Genomic DNA, 13,409 nt, shown 5'->3' with positions numbered 1-13,409 from the left:
AAGAAACAAATGTGATTTGAATTTTGCTCGTCTCATTTTAAAAATTGGCTCCCTTACATCACAGGGAGCCAAATCTGGCAGTGGCAAGCAGCAAGTGTGTTGTGTGGTCAAACTATTCCTGCCTTGTTCATTGCACTGAGAGCAGGTGCATGATGGCTTGTGGTGTTATGTGCCAAATGTTCTTCCTCGGATGCCCACAGATATCACAGTAGTAATATGTGTGGTGAAAGTGACTGTAGTCAAATTCAAGGTGATTATCCAACAAAAAGAAGATGAGTACATTCTAGGATGTGGTCTTTATCTTGTGCCCTTTCTTTGGAGGCTTGGACACAATGGACTATTCCAATATAAACTGCTGTTACCTCTGTGGGTAGTGTGAGACCCAGCTCTCATCAACAAGCTGATTCCTTCATAAAAACAAAAAAGTCAGTTTCAGATAAAAGTTGATGTTTGCTCTCAATCTGTAATTTAGATTTAAATAAAATCTAAATTACCTTAATTCTGTGAAATTTCTTATCTTTCGTAACTTCTGTCCAGCCTTTACAGTTTTTTACAGACACTAGGACACATTTCTCAATACTTAGGTCACGTTTGCAAAACTCCTCACACAGTGAGCACAACAGAAGTCTATGTGGACCAGTTATCATTGTTTTGGCACAAAATGCATCCAATGACTACATCTCTCAAATTTCATGAATTATTTTCTCACTCAGACACAACAACTGCCAAAAATCTTTGTACGTACAGGACACTTTGCATGTGCTTACATACTGTTTTCAAAACTGTTAAACTTATGGCCAAAACAATAACACAATGCAAAACTTAAAAAGACAGCAAAATCCAACAGCAATATTTTATTGAAACATATTTTAAATCTAAAAATGCAGTTTAACCAGCCACAGCTGATTCTCATTGTAGATGAACATCTACACAGGTGTTACTCCTTCAATTTTTCAACTCCTTCAATCCTGGCATGCCAGAAGATTCTTTCCTAGGTGTGTTGCCCTAGATGACATAAGATGTGATGTGGATGAGAACCTGTGGCCAAATGGAGGAGACCGAGTAGATTAGCATTACTGTTGTATGTGTATCAGTGGATGGTGTGTATACAAATTCTTGTATTTTGGGATTACTTAGTGCAAAAAAATAAAAATACATAAACAAATATTACAGTTTTTTCTGATTGCTTAAGCACATTTTTTGTAACTATTGGCTAATTTTGCAAAACTCTTCACACAAATAAGAAAACCTGTCACCCAATCATCAAAACATTGTAGTTCTCTTGCAAAAGCAAACACAGCTGGATTAACTCTTCACACCTTCGTACACACAATGCGCCAACTGCACACTGATGGTATGAATACAAAACACATCTGGCCTTTGCTTTCTCTGTGCACAAGGTAGGCTATGTCAGTTTGAGCTCATACTTCTGTCATAGATCCATAAGCATAGAGGGATCCAAACTTCAAGTACATCAAAACAAACACAAGTGTTTATTTCCAAGTATAGGATTATTTGCAATCGCCATAATGACTATATGGGTTACTTGGTCTGCAGTGAACATGCTTCCTCTGCCCCCAGCATCTGGTCATCTAGCAATTCTGTAAAGTAACAATTTCAGTATTTTTACATCAATGGTATTGGTGTGTTTCTCATTGGCATATGGCAGTGCTACAAATCTTTGTGCGAAGTGACTGTGCTAACCGATTCTCATTTCAAGTCCTTATGATACTTGCTACAGTGTAGCGGCTCGAGTTAGGCTGGACCCGTTGGCCAGCTACCCTCAGGGTCATTCCACGGTTGATTACATGGTCCACTATTGTAGCTCTGATGTCATCAGCAATTCTATTTCTTACTCTTCCTACCCTTCCTCTCCCCCCTCCTCATCTTCCTCTCCCCCCTCCTCGTCTTCCTCTTGCTCCTCCTTGTCCTTGTCGTCCTCTTCATCCTACTTCTTCACCTCCACGTCCTCTTCCTCGGCCTCCTCTACTTCTCACTCTTTCTGCTCCCTCCATTGTACTCCGCACACACAGCTTACCTGTATTATAGTGCTTAGGCTGATTGCAAAGTGAACTAATTATCTAAAAAAGTTTTCACATGTGAAAGTGTGCCAGACAGTTGGCAAATTAGTGTTAATGATAGCCATACATGTGTATACTTTTGCTAGGAGTGTGTTGGAAATTTGGTAATTGAGTGTTGTGCAGTGAATTGTGCCTACAGTTTTGCAAAGTGTGTGTTACAAAATTGCAAACTGAGTGCAAAGCAGTTTTTGTGCTTTTAGTTTTGCAAACTCAGTGAGTGGTTTTGCTATAAGTCTGAATAGTTTTAGAGATTGTGCTACAGGAATCACAGTTAGGGTTTAAGCATTCAGAAAAAACTGTAACAGATCAGAATTCATATGTAACAACTTGATCTGCGCCATAATCACACAAATGACATGCAAAAGTAATTAAAAAAACATTGTAGGGTTTTTGAATTTAGATTTCCTAATATTTCAGTGAGTGCAAAGTAAAGGGTTAATGATAGATGATCACACTTTTAGACAAATGTGTGAGTAAGTGTGTGAACAAACCTGTAAGGGTGTAGGTATTGATCATAATTGATTTGCAAATTCCAGTGGAGCTGCAAACCTTACTTGCTTCAGTGCAACATCACCACTGATGATGCTCCACTAGTTTCAAAGCAAATATTTGTCCTTTTGGTGGCATGGATGGCTCATACTTCTATATTGTTTTAGTAACTTCTGTTTATGATTCTTAAAGTGGTTTCTCTCTTCTTGTAATGGCTCTGGTAGAACCGTAGCCCCTCAAGAAGCCTTCCAAAACCCCTATTTCTAATCTTATATCTAATTTAAGATAAGATAATCAACTCTTTCTTGGCTTTGTCAGGTTTGCTCAATCAACGTGTGTGTGTGTGTGTGTGTGTGTGTGTGTGTGTGTGTGTGTGTGTCTCCAGAGTGATTTCAATTCGTTTCACTCCCAGCCATGGCGGTGTGACTTTTAATCAGGAGTTCAACTTTAGATTAATCACACTAATTAACCTGACAAAGGGATGGAGGTGGTGGTAAGAGGGTGGAAGCGCTGTGACTGATGTGAAGCGGGGAGAAAAGTAAGCTGGAGGAAGAAATAAAAGCAGGATGAAAGAACCTGACAGAACACTGAAGAACAAGCTACTGATTTTATAAGCTTTAAATTACTACGCTTATAAAGTCAAACTGGTTTCTTTGTCCGAGTAAAGGCTCCATTTGGATACGTTTTTATATATAGTATTAACTAACAGTACTAATCAACACAGACATGTGATAAAGAAACAGTCCTGTGAAGTACTAAATGCACTGTATGATTCAATCACTTTCTTTCACAAATTTCTATATGAGTTTTCTCAGATCGTCTTGTGATTTGTTCAGATGCAAGTTTGTAAAGTTGTGCTTCTATGTTGTTTTTAGAGAAGGGGCTTTCTCTTGGCAAACCCTTCCAAACAAGCTATACTTGTTCAGTCTGTTTCTACTTGCGGTGTGATTAACTTTAAAGGCCTCAATTAACATGTTAAATGTTAGAGTCTGAGATGTAGCTCTTGGGTTTTGGCACATATTCACCTCGCCAGGGCATTTATTCCTGGGAAGACTGACAATTGTTTTGAATGTCTGTTAGTTCTTCTTCACTGTGGAGGACTTTAAATTGTTTGAGAATGGTCTCTTTACCATCCCAGATTGAAGGGCACCAACAAATGTACAACTAAGAGCATTGTTGATGATATTTTCCTCCTTGGCAATGTGCTGCCAAGACTTCTGTTTTAAAAGAATTGTTCACAATGGTTAATGATCAGTTAATCAAGTGGATTTGATTAGCAACACCTCGCTGCTACTTATCATCTTAGTTCCTGTGGAAGCAGTAAGGGTGTACTTAGTTTCATACAAGATCTCTACCTTTCTTTTTCACACGACTGTTAACAAGAAAGACTTAAAATATTAATGAGCAGCATAATGAGTCGAACTGTAGGATAAACAAATGTAAAAATTTATTTAGCAGTACTATCTTGGGTTTGGAATGATATACAGTGTTGTGTGCCATACAGTAATAACAGAACCACAAGCAAATCCTCTGAGTAGAATATTAAAACAATACTTATTATTAATGCCAGAAAAATGTGTCTTCAGTTCAAAGAAGTAAGAGAAATGTTTATAATCCTTTAGACAGCCTTCTGTCAAACTTGGTGCATGCACAAAATAAATGAAATCTTTCCCCATCACTCTCTTGTCTCTTTTTCATCCTTTTCTGTAGCTCCAATGGTAAATCAGTGTCGTGGGCACAGACAGAGCGCAGCAGTTCACGTGGGAACCACCTGTGGCAGCGTCTGTCATTCCACATCAAGAAGAAAGAGAACAATCAGACTGCTGTTATTAAGCCTTTCTCCAAAACCCCTGAGGAACATTACTGCAGTGGGGCTGACCTGCCACCACATGTCCCTCTGCCCTCACTCCCGTCCATGGCCTCTCTCCCCACTCATCCTGACAATGTCACCGACAAGACCCTGTATGAGCTCTCAGAAGCAGAGGAGCGCTACTCGATCACATACCGGCCACAGACGCCTTCACCGATCAGCACAGTCAGCCAGAGAATAGGAGCGAGTTCGGGAGAGGAGCCTCAGATGGGCAGTATTCCAAAGTATCCGAGCAGCATCTGCAGCGCCGGCAGCGGCAGCAGTTGCGGTCCTCCCAGCAGCGGCTCTATTGTTACAGGGAGTGACGGTAGATTGGTTATTGTGGACGATCGCCCAGGGGAGCCCCAGAGTTCACTGATGGATCAGATCAGCTGTGTGGTTAACCGCTTCACTGCCAACATAACGGAGCTCAACAGTATGATGCTCTCGTCCTCCCCATCACACTCACACATGCAGAAACACACACCTCCATCTCCTCATCCCGCCGACCCCTATCTGTTACCCCGTGAACTCCAGATGCCCCCGACCCTCACCACCTACGCTGATGTCCAGCCGCTTCCTCCTGTTGAATCAAGCTTTGGAGGCCGGGGTGGCTGTCCCATTCACTCTATGCCTCATTCACCTTACCCCCTGCCACCCCCTCACTCCCAGGCCTCCCAGGCCTCCCCGTCCCGCTCCCCCATGCGAGGGGGTCGGCTCACCTGCCTCACCGACTCCCCTCTGAGGAGGGCAGAGTTGGAGGAGGAGCTAATCGCTTTGACTCCTCCGTCACCCTTCCGTGACTCTCTGGCTTCCAGCAGTGGCTCACCTGTCTCTGAGACAGGTCTTTGTCTCCCTCCAGTCCCGTCCCACCCTCCCCCCTCACCCCCTTCGCCCAGATACACCAGACTGACACTCAGAAACTACAGCCAGAGTTCATCCTCACTGTGAGGCAGAGATGAATCACAGAAATGAAGAAAAGCACTCAAAAACAACACAGCTTGTAAACAGAAGAGATAATGGGTAGACAAATCCATTTGCCCGACAAATGTAGGACAAGTTTGGTGAAGACACCAAACTGTGTTTGTGTTTACATGTTTGCAGTGAGTTGCGAGTCTAAGAAACTTGCCCATGTTGTATTTTCTTGCCGTTTCTCACGAATGTGGATGGAAAACTGCAAAATTGGCCACTATAACTTTGAAGTGTTTTGGCACCAGTAAGGCCAGGGATCATTTGTGAGGGTCTGAGGCTACTCATCATTGAAGTTAGGGTAGTGGCCTTAAGGTAACTTGGCTATCAACTAATTAGAGACTGTGGATGTGTGTGTGTGTGTGTGTGTCTGTGCGTGTGTGCGGGGTAATGTGAGTGTATTTTTACTGTATCTTAGTTAATCAGATGTGATGGCAACATGACAGCAAACAGTATTGATGAATAAAGACTCCTTCAGCCTATAAGAATCGTCAGAGGCTATCAAGGGCACATACATTGGCTCGTAGGCACATTTACACAGGTGCACATTGACAAACACAACTGTGGGCACACTGATACAAATACAATGTAAGGGAAACACTGTAAATATGTATGAGGTTACAGATTTTTCTTTGATTATTAAATCCAACACGCTTCTGACAAAGTGCATTGCATCAACAGTGTTAACATATACAGGCACTATGTTAAGAACCACCTTTTCATTTATTCAGCTTCCCAATCTAAGCTATTTATGTCCCTGGTCCCTTTCTGTCTCACGGCTTTCTTTTATCCTGCGATCATTTCAGTATTTTCTACTCTTCCAATGAGTTTTCTTCAGAAGTTTGAATGTATGTTTTCTACATGACTCCTGAAGCTGTTGGGACCAAACCTTTTGTAGCTTTCTGTGTGTGACTTGAGAAAGAGGACGACAGAGGGACTGAAAAGACCAGGCCTTGTTTTACCATAAACATCTTAGTCATTAAATGAGATTCAGGTGGATCATTGGCAGACGTCTGATCTCAAAGCTGAATGTTGATGTGTGACATTTAACACTGCATTTTGCAAGGCTTAGCTGGATCCCAGTCATGACATTTTCTCTATACAATATGTCAGCAAGACACAGTCGTCCTGTTTCATCACAGACAGTGCTCTGAATGCGTTTAATTGAAATCACGGCAATCTATAATGTCAGTGGGTGCAAATTGATAGATTCAAGCTGGGGAGCGTCCTCCTCAGCCACTATGAGGTCCATCTGTTGCTCAGGTGCTATGATTTTTATTTTATTTTTTAAACAAAGGTGGCAGAACAACCAAAGATGTTCACAAAAATTGAGCATTAGGTAGATTTTTTTAAATGTTAGGTTTACTTAATACACTGCTGCCACATTACTGTTAGTCTCACAAGACCATACTGGTTGACTGTTGATGATGACTGACATCCAGTATAGCCAAATAAAAATGTCAGTGATGCAGATCCAGGAAAACACAGACTTGAAAATTACCCAGACCTCAAGTAGTATTGACTTAAAGGAATACTTCCTTATTGTGGAAAATTGGCTGCGGTTACAAGAGCAGGCAATCGATACCACTCTCATGCTTTATCTGTCAGGTAAATGTAGGAAGTCTCTGTTAGTTGCCTGGCAACCGTGTGGTGATGACAATACTTCAGGAAGTCATGGTTAAATAGAAGCAAGATGCAAATGATCCCCTACGAAATAGCAATGTGTTTTTGAGATTTGACATTTTAATTATTGAATTAAGACCAAGACAATAAGGCTAGTTGTTTCTTTACCGCCTGTAGCTTCATGCCGTCAGTATTCTCACTTCAGTAAGAATTTAAGTCCATCGGTTTAGTCTTTAGAGTCTGGCTTCGTGCCATATATCCTAGACTGAGGAAAATGTGAGTGAACTCAAAGTGTTTGGCAACGGTAGTTCATATATTTGTAGGAGATTAGATTTGGCTTTTTAAGATTTTGGGTATGCCTTTAAATAGAGTGTTCTTATATATGTGCCAACGCCTGTACCTGGAGGAAAAATGTGCCACTGAATATATTTACTAAGATGCTTTTGAGAAACAAGGCCTTGGCTTTGTTTCAGCTCCTTCAACCGAGAAAATCAGTTGTTGCAAAGCAAAGCAAAAAACACAAATACAAAAAAAAATTAAAACCAGGAGGTTTTCATACACAACACGAGCAGTTTTTTAAATACATTTTATCTTCATGTGGCGTGTATACAGTGTGCACATACCATTAAAGCGATTACTAATTGGACTGTTGATAAACACAACACACCAAAAATCAGTGCTGCATTGTTGTCCATCATGATAGTCCACAGTCTGGTTCCTCCTTTTTGAGTTTACTTACGAATTTGTGCTCTACAGTAGCCAGCAAGAACAAACTCAGACAAAATGACTCTGTAAATACTAAGGGCATGCAATGACAGTTCTGTTTTGTTTCAGATGAAAGTACGTTTATTTACATATCAGCAAATGTTAAAAAAGAAAAAGAAAAAAGATCTTTTTGAGCTATCTTATAACATACAGTACCAATATGTGTTACGACTACAGAAACTGTGTTACTACTCTGAATGTGTGAGTGACCATTCCTATTCAGATGTCTTGTATACATACAATATAATAATATTAATATGACTATTGTGCCAAAGGGGTTAGGAAGGGTCTAGCTTACTCAGTTGTGGGTAAATACGTGGTTTCTTAAAAAAAGATTTAAATGTAAAACTATTTATATTGTTTTGGATATTTTCTATATAAATACTCCACATTTTCCAGTGTAAAAGCAATATTATCCATCTGTACACAAGGTGCACATGTTAAATCAAATCAAAACACTGTTTTCTGGTTCTTTTTCATCATTCTTTACTCTGTGGAGGACAATTGAACCAGGAGGAGGGTGGAGAGATTAGTTGAAAATTTTCTTTGCATTTTGTAATCTATATCGAATGAAATTAGGACATTTGTTGATTTCAAATAATCAACAAATGGGGGGTAATTTCCTATTTTTGCAGTGTTACTTACTCAGTTTAGAGTACAGTTTGTTTAAGACATGGCTGCAGATTTAAATCGGTAAGGACATTAACTGTTGGTGCCATCATTTGTTGTACTTTTTTGCTGCTTTTTGTGTGGGGTGAACAGGTTTATTAAGTCATAAACCTGATGTCGTGTCTCCTTAGTGGTATGCATCCAAGTCAAAACAAGAAAATATTTTTTTCTTTGGTTCCCAAATGGAAAAATACACACATGCACACAACAACAATCTCAGATTATTGCTCAGAGGTTTTTGTATATGAGAAAGAATAAATCATCTAAGATCTTATGAATATAATGTCAGACAAAATTCGCCCCTCTTCTTCTGAAACTGCTGCATCACTACTGCTACAACTACTCATTTAATTTTAATAATCTGTGTTCTGACCTGTTGTTAAAAATTAACCTGCCCTATTGTTGAGCTATTATTTGGGAGGAGCCCATTAATATGCCGTATAATGCGGCGATAGAGTAACACGGAGCTTGCTTCAGCACTTCAACTGCGTGTTATCCACCCCCCTTGAAAAAGGCATAAGAGCTACCCCTGCAGAAAAGACAGGATCAGTGCTTGCATCAGTTGCTATCTTATTCTCTTTAAGTTCTGTGACATCACCTTAAATCTACAGACGTAGGTTTTAAGAGTATGTTGTAATTATTACACAGTAGGAAAAGTTAGCATCATGGGATTTTTTTTCCAGGTGAAATTGGGGAACTCTAATTCACAACAAATGCAGAGCAAGCAACAGAAAACCAGACCCGATCCTGCCTCCTGAATCCCAAACATGATGGCTCACAATAATCTAGCATGAACTCCGTTAATGATTGTTCTCTTGATAATGGTGATGACCATGTTCAGCAAAATCTTGATTTCCTGTTGATGTCCCCGCAAAATGTGTCGACTAAGTCTGATAAATGCACTTTATAGAATTGGACTGATAATCCCTGCGCTTAAAAATATCTTTTAATCCAGATGCGGTCAGCTGCCGATCAAAATGACACACAGTCATTTTTCATACCTTTTGGATGAAAATATAAAATCAGTCGACCTGTTATCAGGACGATTCCTGTTGCTTCTCAACCCATATATGCTGATTTAGAGCCAGATATAAATATATATAATAATCTCCTGCGATGCTTATTTTCCTCTGTTGATCATAATGTGAGGAAAGCCTCAATTTTAAACGTTTGCTACTCTACTGAATTGCTACTGAACAGAATAAGGTTTTCACTCTGAGGTCCAGGAGTGGTGCATTTAAGCTGACCCTCACCACTGACTCTTGCAGAGGGAGGCATGAGAAAAAGCATTATTTCTCCATTAGGGATGAGTTTGACTGGGAGTGCTGTGTGGCGGAGCAGCCTCTCTCACTGCCTTGCTAGCGATTTTATTTAATTTGGTAACAGGGGGAAAAAAAATGAGTAATGTTTACTATGTAAACACCACACAGACTTTTGGTTGTGTACTCTGACAGGGCATGTCCAGAGAGGTTTGCTTTGTCACTATAGCACTTATATTGTATCGTGATGACCACCAGTCTGAGTGCAGTTTAGTGGATGTTATAAATAATTTAACTCTTAAAAGTGTTGGTGAAATCTTTCGAGGCAGAGAGCAACGAAGCCCTCTTCTCTTTTTCTCACAAGCAGTTATATAGTTATAAGTAGTTCTATCTGCTCTTTATTTTAGCTTTCTTATTGGAAGTCAGAGATAGAAATTGATACTGATTATTTCAAGATAATTCTCAGGCCTGCAGTAGTGTTGCAAAAAAGAAACATTCCTCAATATGACTGAATGATCGACCAACTGAGTTGAAAGCTAGATTGCATTTTCAGGATAAAATAACAGCATTTAGACTCTAAACTGTGCTGTACAAAACATTACAAGATGAATATCAGCATCCTGAATGTTGGCTTTTTGGAAGCGTTTCATGAAACTACTTTTGCTGCAATCGGCTTACTGAAAACCGAAGCGCTGAAGGTGGTAAATTAGATGTCTTAAAAATCAGTGACTGTATTTTTGTATGTTTGTCTGAAGCTGCTGGTCTCATGTTGCTTTTGTTTGTTTGTCTTTTTTTGTTTTTTTTTTACTGGAGGATGTGCATTTTGATATTTTGGTATTTAGGTAGTCAGTGTGGTAATGTTGTTCCGAGTATAGAGGAATAATTCATACTAAGAGGTTAGGTTGTAATATTATACTGATAAGAAATGAAAGAGAAGTTTGAGTATTTATTTATGTGGCTTAAAGATTTGTAAGGAAGTGAAATACATTTTTAACCAGGTCAGTGTTGTTTTTAGAGCATTAACGTTTCACATACAGAGCAGGAGGCTGCGGAATTTATGAAATATACTTCTTTACACCCAGAGAATTAAACCAAGCTCTGAACAGCACACCATGTGACGGTGACTTCCTCTGTAATTATTGTGTTTTTTATATTCCTCATTTGTGTCAATCTAAGCTTGGATCACCGCAGTGGACATGAAAACACAAGTAAAATCCTTGTTAATGCCCCTGCTTCAAATTCTGATGAGGTTCTATTTGCAGTAGAGTGTGTGACACTAGAGCGTTCGTGACATAAATAGGATGAATGTTGCCTACAGAAGTGACGTTTACATTTTTACTGCTCACTTGAGATAGTTGAGGCGTTGGTGTCTGATTGCTGACTGATCTGTTGTAGTGACTTTTTACAAGCTTATAAGCCAGTATAAACATTTTGTGTTTTTCTGGAACACTGAGTCTGATATTCTGAGCAAGAAAAATACATTTCATTTATTGACAAAGGAAGCTCATCTGCATATAGATGAAGGGCCTGTGTTCATCATCATCCAGTCTCTTTACATCCCAGATTTATCAAAATCGTTATTCAGCCAAGCTCATTGGAGCAGTCTACTTTAAGCTTCATTTTGATAAAGAAAGATGATGGGTTATTATAAATCTAATTAAACAGAAGGAGCCGATTTATCTGTACTGAGTATGTAGAACCAAATATATTTTTTCTATATATACTGAGAGGTTTTTAGGTACTCAAGACGAAAACATAGCTACTAAAATTAAGATTTATGATGGATGTAAATGAGTTTTCTTATTTATTAACAATATATGAAGGAAAAGTTCAGCTTCAGTTGCAATGTAACCCCAGGTTCCTCACAGCACTATTCATTCGAGCTTCTCCACTCAGTGCCAACTTTTTCTCATTGTATTTTTTTGAATGGGTGGACAAACACTGAGAAAAATCTGACTGAACCACAGTTAAATCTGTTATTGGAAAAAAACAGCAAGAAAAGTTTTCATAAGCTGTGTACCTGTGCCAATATCTTGATATGATAACAGTGGATCAAACTGATCATTTCCTAATGGAAAATGGCAGTGTTTATCCTCCCATGTGGATTCGATTGTTAGTGGAAAACTTTTAAGTGTGACTTTATTTTTGCTGTTTTGTTTTCATTTAACTCGTGATGTTAAGAACTCTAGAATGTAATTCAATGCTATGTATGTAATGAAAGATGGTTTTATCTTTGGATGGTTGACTATCATTATTATTATTTTCATTCAGTTGTGTAAAGTGTCAAATATAAGAATATGTGGTTCAGGCTGTTTGGAAAATACAGTTTGTTTCTCAGTGGCTTTGTTGTGGGTTAGCGAGAAGTGATGTGAGGAGTTTGTTTGTGTCTGCTTACGGCAGATTTTATTACTCAATTAGTTTTAGCCCAGCCTCAGACGCAACAAACACAAAGGTCTGTGGGACTGGATTCCACACTTGTTTGTTGCTGACACTGGAGCTTTGTTCATAGGCTTTTTAAAGGATCCCAGAAGACCTGGAACAGATTTAGCCAAAGCGGAGTTTTTCTCATCTCCCAATTAATTCATCTTTATGTCTTCTTCCAATCGGGCTCACGATTACTCTCATGAAGGCCTTTCTCTGGGCTGATCTTTCACCACTGGGGAATAGAAAAAAAGAACAAGGAGAGTGGGAGTGTTAATCAGTTGTTTCTTGTTTTTTTTTTTTTTTTAATAAAACAAAAGATTTTTCGTTAAAGGGTATAGCAAAAAACAAACAATAAGGGAGGTCTTTTTCTTTCTTTTTTTTTAAGAATAGCCAGGGGGAGAGAGGCTTCAAATTGACATCCAGTGTGGATGAATTTTGTTGTTGTTTTTGAGCAATAAAAAGCACAGTTAACATTGTATGATCGAATCATTAGCCAGTAAGTTCCATTTCAAAACCGCTTAAATTTGGCACAAATCTGGACACACCTCCTCAGAAATATGTTCACATTATAGGTGATCTGTGTTTTAAGAGCGCATGCATCGTCCTATGCCTCCAATTTTTCACTGCCGTTTTGCTCTGCTTACTTTTTTTTTCTCCTTGGTGCCATAAGTGGGAAAAGCTGATGAACAAAGATGAGTTGACAGGCAGGAAGTGCAGATGCATTAAAGGGATCACCGAACAATCACAAGCATTGAAGCCTGTGCTTCCGGGAAGCAACGTGAGCTCTAGCAGTTAGGTCAACACAAGGCAGCTGTAAACTCGCTGCACATCGACATACCAGAAAAATATCTCTTTACTTTTGTAACTGCGTCGGGTGATGATGGAACGTACAAATTCACGTTTTTGTTGTGCATATCTCCTCTCGGCAGAAACACTGTGCTGCCACAGTACTTTGGCATTAACTGGTCGATTTTTAAAAGTCACCAGTTTGACTCACTGTAGTCAAACGCCCACCAGCTGGGCACCAAGAGACAGCCTGAGTAGCCAGTTCAACATGGAAAAAATGCACAGAGCAGTCTTTAACTTGCACATATGAGTCACATATGGTTTGTTTGGTTTTTTCACTGGGCTATAACACATGTATTTTGGTACCTTTCAGAAAATGTGACCACCATGCAGCAGTGCTGTGGAGTCCAAGAGGAGAAGGGTTGTGTGGTTTGTGTGGGGGGGAAAAAATGACAAAAAAAGTCTTTCTTTTTATGCCATTGATAATCATTGTGT

At 39.4% G+C, this 13,409-nt stretch overlaps 1 protein-coding gene across 2 annotated transcripts in view; it reads left to right on the top strand.

Annotated features, from left to right (window-relative positions):
• grm5b (glutamate receptor, metabotropic 5b) overlaps positions 1-13,409 on the top strand; it is a 92,546-nt gene extending 79,137 nt beyond the window's left edge. For both annotated transcript variants that reach the window (XM_082501980.1, XM_082501981.1), the window contains exon 18: positions 4,281-13,409. In XM_082501980.1, coding sequence (XP_082358106.1) covers positions 4,281-5,370 — 1,090 coding nt within the window. In that variant the 3' untranslated portion in view covers positions 5,371-13,409. The remainder of the gene's footprint in view (positions 1-4,280) is intronic.

The sequence above is a fragment of the Aulonocara stuartgranti genome (genome assembly GCF_965226115.1).
Source record: "Aulonocara stuartgranti genome assembly, chromosome: 14".
Lineage (NCBI taxonomy): Eukaryota > Metazoa > Chordata > Actinopteri > Cichliformes > Cichlidae > Aulonocara > Aulonocara stuartgranti.
The sequence above is the reverse complement of the archived record's forward strand: the minus strand, read 5'-3'. Positions and strand labels throughout refer to the sequence as shown.